This window comes from Priapulus caudatus, unplaced genomic scaffold (assembly GCF_000485595.1).
Source record: "Priapulus caudatus unplaced genomic scaffold, Priapulus_caudatus-5.0.1 Scaffold1074, whole genome shotgun sequence".
NCBI lineage: Eukaryota > Metazoa > Priapulida > Priapulimorpha > Priapulimorphida > Priapulidae > Priapulus > Priapulus caudatus.
Window position 1 is genome coordinate 29,939 of NW_014578135.1, and position 8,450 is coordinate 38,388.

At 49.9% G+C, this 8,450-nt stretch overlaps 1 protein-coding gene across 1 annotated transcript; it reads left to right on the top strand.

Moving 5' to 3' along the window:
* Positions 1-3,496: 3,496 nt before the first annotated feature.
* Positions 3,497-4,453, top strand: LOC106815255 (thyrotropin-releasing hormone receptor-like). The gene has a single exon (XM_014819690.1). It carries the CDS (start codon positions 3,497-3,499, stop codon positions 4,451-4,453), a length of 957 nt encoding a protein of 318 aa, XP_014675176.1.
* Positions 4,454-8,450: the final 3,997 nt, after the last annotated feature.

The following is an 8,450-nucleotide window of genomic DNA, read 5'->3' on the forward strand; positions in this document are numbered from 1 at the left end:
AGCGGAATAGAAGCTACGTACGTCATGTCATAACACAACTTACAGTTCAATAAACTCATGCGTCTGTTAAACGCTTGTCAGTCGTCCTCCACTCACTCCCAGCGAACCCCACTTCACACTATACAGTTCCACACACACACACACGCACGCAAGCAAGCACGCACGCACGCACGCAGACACACACACACACACACACACACACACACGCACGCACGCACGCACACACGCACGCACACACGAACGCACACACGTATTCGCATATACACTCGACACACACATGCACGTACACGCACGCACGCACACGCACGCAATCAAGTATTTAAACCATTAAACACACGCTTACACGCTACACGTAGACACGCATGCGAACTCAACTCGAATTTTACATAAAAATACCATTATATTTTTTTTATATCTATAACACTTGCAAGAATAATCTTAATGATAGATATCAATATATCTCCCGTAGCACTATAACTGGCAATTTACGTTATTAGCTGCCCATCTATCCCGGGAAAGCCACGCCCAAGAATATATAGTTCCTGCAACATATATCGACGTAATTCGCTGCGCTTAAGTGCACATCCGCCCATTTAAAGAGTGTGTGACGGTGGGAAGTATTAGGTTTGTGCCTAAGCGACATAACAGCCGCAGTGTGTGGTGAAAAATGAAAGCATATGGTGATATTAATCATTATTACCAAGTATCCTGTATCAGCGGATAGCGGTGACGTCATCGCGTTCTTCACGGAAAATAATTTGCTTTGCGAAGCCTTGTTATGCATGCTTATAGACGTACGCTTGATGGGCTCCGTGACAGTTTTCTCTGCATACCTCAGCGGCAATTACAGAGACCTATTCGATTTACATATAGAATTAATTGGGATTTGGTCAGGATGTAATCAGAGACACAAGGAAGCCATCAAAACATGTCTCAGATAGTTGTTTACACATATGTGCTCCCTGTACAATATATAACATATTAGTATAACTATAATAACTCATGTCGCTATATTAAATTTTAATTTGTGGAACATGTCTGGAGCATTTATGTAAGTAGATGGCCATGCCATCCCATAATTATTTATTCAAGCTTGTTAAGTATTTTTGGAGAGTTGTTTATGTGTATGAGCTCAGGTTCATTGTTTGCATCCAAAAGATGACTTAATATTTTTATTCATAGCGCATGTCTCTCCTGATGGATTCCATTGTAATGCTGAAGTACCGGTTGCATGTATGAAATGATTCGAGACTAAACTTTGGTTTCAGACAAATTAACTTTATTTTACAACGTTAAAACCAGGTTCAAGAGGACGCCCGCAGGCGCGCACTCGCTTTATAGACCAGAACTAGACTCTCTAATAAGGTAAAACCATATACCTCGTCTACGAAAAATTCACATACTAGATCGATATTCAATTTACTGCACATGAAATAACCCCGATGCGTCATCGGTAGAAATCTGACATAGTCTGATCGCGCTGCTTGCTCGCAAACACGCTCTACCATACAGGGTACTAAGCTTCTTCTATGTGAAGCGCGTGTTCTGATGCAAATAGTGAGAATGGCTACAGATAATACACATGTATACGCATAATTGATTGTAAGTTACAATCAATTATAACTTATAATTATAATTATAATTATATATATTAATGATATATTATATTATATTATTAATTATAATGTAGATTATAATCAATTATGCGTATACAGGTGCATGTATAGGTACGTATGTATACGTATATAGTTCTTGCTACACGATTTTTGGTATTTTTGTGTTCACTGCCAAATATGGTAACTTCTGAATTTTATTATGTTTTGTTTCTTGTCAGGTAGAAGGAGGAGAGTTCATATCGACCCGAGCGAAATCGCAATAGGATTATCATGTTGTAGAGGTGTAGGATAATTTCCTATAGCAGAATTTTCTAATGCTAAGAGAGTAGTTTGACGGTTGACAGTATACAGATGTTAATGTACGAATTACCCAACGCTACTCGTGGCATCTACTTATAAATAAATAAATAAATAAATAAATAAATATATATATATATATATATATATATATATAGTAAACAAGACATCAGTGATATATTTGATTGGGACTAATGCAGTAACATAATAACAATTCATGAACAGAAACCGATCTAACGCGATTAATCAATTCACAGCTCACAGAATTTTAAACGATGACAACTTGTAAAGTTTCCAGACTTCACAATAAGCTAAATATCCCCCCAACACTGTAGGCATGTACCTCTCGAGACACGATTGCACATGGCGGATATACGCGATCCGCGCATGCGCTCCGATGCACTTTATTTTGATTAACGTCGAGCTGATGCTAGTCGTCCTCGTGCATCTCTCTGCCTGTTATGGCATATACGGGCATACGTGACCGACGCACATCGCGTGACGTCATCGCTGCTAATCCACACCGCTGTCGGCAATTAGGCTGATGACAGATGGCATCTTCGACGCGTGCTTTCATCTATTGACCTCACGCCTTACCGCGGCATATATACCTGCTGCTTCTGCTACGGCGGGGTGTGCCATCGCGAGGCAGCGGAAGAAGTACCGGCTCAACTCGAACTACATCTCTACTCGCACGGAAACTGTGAAACACGCAAGAAACGGAATCGGGAAATATTCGTATCGTCGTTAGATCATTGAAATATCGGCTCGCGCAAGTGCAAGGTAAAAATCGGCGCGTACAGACCGGTGTGTGTGTGCGTGTACGTGCGTGTACGTGCGTGTACGTGCGTGTACGTGCGTGTACGTGTGTACGTTCTTGTACGCGCGTGCGTGCGTGTATGTGCGTCTACGCGCGTGCGTGCGTGTACAAACCTGTGTCTGTCGAAGGAAGGCCTCATTACCTGCCTGTGATTAAGCGCTAGTGGCGCAGATCGGACGTGCGCACGAGAAAGGTCGCTCGGCAGGAAAACTTGACTCGACTCAGAGACGGAAGCAATCGACAAAGAGCAGAACGATATCAAGAGCGCACAAAGAAGGCCCCACGATATTAAGCTAGCCGACAGACAGACTCGTTGGGGTTACTACACCGACACGTAGACACAGAAACTACACCGACAGTGCGCGTAGCTTCCGCAGGTTGCTTTTCGGCGACTCCGGGAATCATTCTACTACAGAGCGACCGTGAAACCAAGCAGAGCGCAGCGTAAATACTTTCTCTCTACGTGTGAGTAGATACACACGTCATTATTGAAAAAATCTAATAATAAAATCTCGTCTTTTGATGGTTTTTTACACACGTGTGGCGTGTTGGTGAAAAACACAACCTGCTTCTACAAACGAATCAAGGAACAGTCGATCGAGTTGTCGTTACGGCGTGGGAAGACAAGACAGGCTATCACAGAAATAATCAGGTATAGGAGCAGCTATAACACCAGTAAGCAAGTATAGGAGCAGTGGACGTAAAGAAGGTCGTGGGGAGAAAGAAGAAAAACTTCATCTATAAACAACAATAGAGTTAACGGATGAACTGCACTGACGAGATGCAGACGCTAAAGACAAACTCGCTCTCGCTGGGCGACCAGCTCTACCAATCAGTGCTCTGCGTGATGATCTCGTGCATCGTGCTGTCCAATAGCATGGTCGTTATCTCGACCAGACGATTCCTGCCTCTGCAGACGAGATGCAACCGCATCGCTGTTAACATCGCCATCGCTGACCTGCTGATTGCTTGCAGTGTAGCTGTCATGCTAGTGTACGACCATCTACCGGTCTCCAAAGAGGACGGCACTCCCCAACTCGTCTCCTGCTACATTCGCACGGGGGCGCCATTCGTCGTCGTCGTCGTGACGTCAGCGTCGCTGGTCGCCATCGCCGTCGATCGCTACGTCGCCGTGTGCCACCAGGGCAAGTACATACGCGTCGTGACGCAAGATCGCATAACGATCTTCATGTTCATATCGTGGATGTACTCGGCGACGCTGTTCATCGTACCAGCGCTCGCTACCCACCACCCGACCACCTGCTACCTCGAGACATTCCTCACCAGCTACCACTTGCTCGTGTTCGCTGTACATTACGTCGCGTTCGTCGTCGCTGCTGGCGCCATCTTCTGTAGCATCACGATGGCGGTGCGAAAACAAGTGCACGCCGTTCAGCCGATGCTCCGTCCGGGGGACTTCGAGGTGCACGTGCCCGGTGTGATGACAGCTGAAGAGTTGGAGCGGTTGAAGCAGACGGCGCAGATCGCTCAGGTGTACGCCGTCATCCTGGTCGTTACGGCGGTGATGACGACACCTGTCGTAGTGCTCTACACAGCGCTCAGCTTCAAGCAATGCAGCAGCGATGAGATGCTGCGAGGTCTCGCCATCTCGTGCGATATGCTGCTCTTCTGTCGCAGCCTCGTCAACCCAGTCATCTTCGCGTTGAAGTACAAGGAGTTCAACATCGCCTTTCGAAAGCTGCTGTGCTTGCTATCGTAAGGCGGAGATGTCCGAAGTTCCCCGAGAGAAGAACGTTGAGACGCGATCGACGTAGAACGTCGTTGAGGTTCCGGGAAGGAAGGGAGGACTAAGACAGGCTCGCGTTCTTTACCGCCAATTGGTTAGCAAACGCGTGCGCGTGTAGGGGGCCGCGCACACGTACACGCGTGTGTGTGCATGATGCGTGTATGGGCCGCGCACACGTACACGCGCGTGTGTGCATGGTGCGTGTAGGGGGCCGCGCACACGTACACGCGCGAGTGTATGGGCCGCGCACACGTACACGCGCGTGCGTGCATGGTGCGTGCATGGGTCACGCACACGTACACGCGCGTGTGTGCATGGTGCGTGTATTGGCCGCGCACACGTACACGCGCGCGTGTATAGGCCGCGCACACGTACACGCGTGTGTGTGCATGATGCGTGTAGGGGGCCGCGCACACGTACACGCGCGTGCGTGCATGGTGCGTGTATAGGCCGCGCACACGGGTTACGAGCAGACCGCCCAGAAGGCGATGTATAACGGGTCCGCGCTTATCCAGACACCTACCGGTACACATGCGCGTGCAGTGACATGGTGCGTGTAGGGCCCGCGCACACGTACTAACCGCGCGGTGTGCCATGGTTGCGTGTCAGTAAAATGGCCCGTCGCACATCGTGCACTGCGCGTATCGTGTTGTGCATGTTATGCATGTATGGACCGCGCGGATCTTCCTACGTCTGGCGACCCGTTGGGAATGACGAGAATGCCGGCTCACACGATAAGCTAACGCTTCACCACGCCAAAAATGGAGTAAAGGCTGAAGAGACTGAAAGGTTCAGCCTGTACCGAGAAATAACATCGTTCTAGTGCCGGTAGTCACACTGGCCGCACCACATCGTACAGCTGCGCGTGGCGAGTGCATGGTGGCGTGCATACATGGCAAAGGCTACCAAGTACGCCAACAACTGATCGGACATTAGCAGCAACGTGTGTGCATGGATGTCTTGGTCATTTGACGACGCGCAATCGACGTAGCGATTTCCAGTCTCTACAGGCGGTGTATAGGCCGCAGGCACCAATGTCGGTCGAACACGTATCACGCGGCGTGCGTGCAGAGTAAGGTAGCGTGAGGGGGCGGACTGTCGCACTATCTTTACACCCGGCGCGTTATGTGCATGATGCGTTGGTATATGGACGGTCGAGCAGTCGAGCACGTACATACACGCGGTGTTGTGTGCATGATGCGTGCATGGGCCACGCACACGTACACCGCGGTGCTGCGGTGTGATGGTTGCGTGTATTGGGCCGCGCACAGTAACACGCGGCGCGTGTAATAGGCCGCGCACACGTACCACTGCGTTCGATGTGTCTGATGATGGCTTGTAGGGGGGCCGCGTCGACGACGTACACGCGTGTGATGGTGCATGATCATGTAGGGGCCGCGCACGACGTACACGCCGCCGTGAGATAGGAAACCAGTGCGCACACCGTACACGCGGCGTATGTGCAATGATGCGTGTTATGGGCTCGCACACGTACACGCGCGATGACGTGCCATCGATGGCGGTGTATGGGCCGCGCAGCACGGCTACACGCGGTCTGCATGCGTGTATGTGGCCGCGCACAACGTACACGCCAGTGATGTGTGCCATATCGGCTTATGGCCGCGCAGCGACGTACACGCGGTATGTGCACTGATGCGGTGTATGGGCCGCGCACAACGTACACGCGTGTGTGTGCATGTGCGTGTAGGGGGCCGCGCACACGTACACGCGCGCGTGTTATAGGCCGCGCACACGTAACGCGCTGTATTGTGCATGAGCGTGTATGTGGCCGCGCACCACGTACACGCGCGATCGTGCATGATGCGTGTATGTGGCCGCAGCACACTGTACACGCGGTGTTCGTGTGCATGATTGGACAGCCCGTATGGGCCGTGCGCACAACGTACAGTCTTCAAACGCGCATGTGATCACGGTGCGGTGTAGGGGGCCGCCGCACACGTACACGCGCGCGCTGTAGGGGGCCGCGCCAAACGTAACACGCGTGTGTGTGCATGGTCGTGTAGGGGCCGCCGCGACACGTACAGCGCGCGGTTAATGTGCATGAATGCGTGTAAAGGGGCCCGCGCAACGTACACTGGCGCGCACGTGTGTGGTGCGATCAGGTGCGTATATAGGGGTCGAGCACACGTACACGCGTGTGTTGTGCATGATTGCGTGTAGGGGCCGCGACATATACACGCGCGGTGGTATCGCATGATGCAATGTATGGGCCCGGACACACGTACACAGCGGCTGCTGAGTGCATGGTGCGTGTCAAGGAGCCGCAGCACGTACGATAACAAATTCATCCCGTACACGCGCGAGTGCATGGGGCAAGCTGGTGTAAATTAGGGGCGCGTGCGGCACGACAGTTGCAACGCGTGTGTGTGCATGAGCGTGATAGAGGGGGCCGCGGCACACGGTACACGCGCGTGCGTGCAGTGGTGCGTGTAGCGGGGCCTCGCAACACGTTGCCACGCGCGTAATGCGCAATGCATCGCGTATGGACACGACGTCACATTGAGACCACCGCGCGAGTGTAGATGGGCCGCACACATAGCTACACCGCGGTGCGTGCATGGTGGCGGTGGCATGGTTCGAACTGCACACGGTACTACAGGCGTGTGTGCAATTGTGTGGTGTAATTGCCGCGCAACGTATCACGCCAGGCGTGTTAGAAGAACCGAGGACGAACACACTACACAGCGTGTGTGTGGCATTGATTCGTGTAGGGGGACCGCGCACAACTACGACGCGCGTGCGTGCATGGTGCGTGTAGGGGGCCTCGCACACGTGCACGCGTGTGTGTGCATGATGCATGTATGGACCGCGCACACGTACACGCGCGAGTGTATATAGGCCGCACACATGTACACGCGCGTGTGTGTATGATGCGTGCATGGGCTACACACACGTACGTGCACGCGTGCACGGTGCGCGCAGATGTAGATACGCGCATGCATAAGGTACAGAAGGTTTATACCTTGCATATCTCGCGCTTAGCTTTAACTCTCGAGGAATAAAATCCTCTATGAAGCTCAACAAAGCTGAAACGTATCATATCAAATGGCTCAAAAAGAATGAAATAATTATCGAATATCATACATAGTTACGCAGAGATTGGATGGAAGGATTGGATGGATTGGACTTGAAGGCAGTACGTAGTAATTACTAATATGAAGATAAGGATAACGTGGGGTCAGGTAGATAGCCACAGCTCTGGCGAAACTGGTTGGCTCTACCGTAACGCTGAAATGATGGTCACGTAACGTGGATACCTGCCTAGCGGTGGCAAAATAAGTGCTGATTTTCAGACGTGAAATCATAATTATATTTTGTGGCAGATTTTCTAGTAAGGTGTGTCAAATCTGTCCGTGAGTCAGTGGCCTGCTTAAAGCATTACACAGAATTTTTGCGCTCAATACATGAGCTTCCGCGCGCTATTTGTCGGTACTAGCAACATTGGCTTCACGCTGTAGGTAATCACGGCACGCACCTTCATGTGCACCTGTTGGGTAAAGCTATCTCTAATTACCAGCATCAAACACAGCGCTATTACTGTCGCATGTCACGCCACATCGGTGTTACGACATCATAGCAGCATGAACCACCTGTCTCCAAGATGTCGTGCGTAAAAGGTAGATATCCGCGCATTTATTTAATGTTAAATTCATTTATTTATCACTTGTATTATCACTATAATAAATAATCTGTGTTTAGCTTCAAGAAAAAACACTAAATTAATATCTACCCTGTTGTGGTTAATGAGATATGATAATTAAAATGATTTCGGAATTTCAGCAAACACCGCCTTTTGGCGAATATATATATATATATATATATGAATATAATATATACTATCATGGTTTAACGTCTCGTTTTATTACACATTTTCGTTGATGATATCGTAGCGTACGTGCATGTGTGTGCGTGTGTGTGTGTGTGTGTGTGTGTGTGTGTGTGTGTGTGT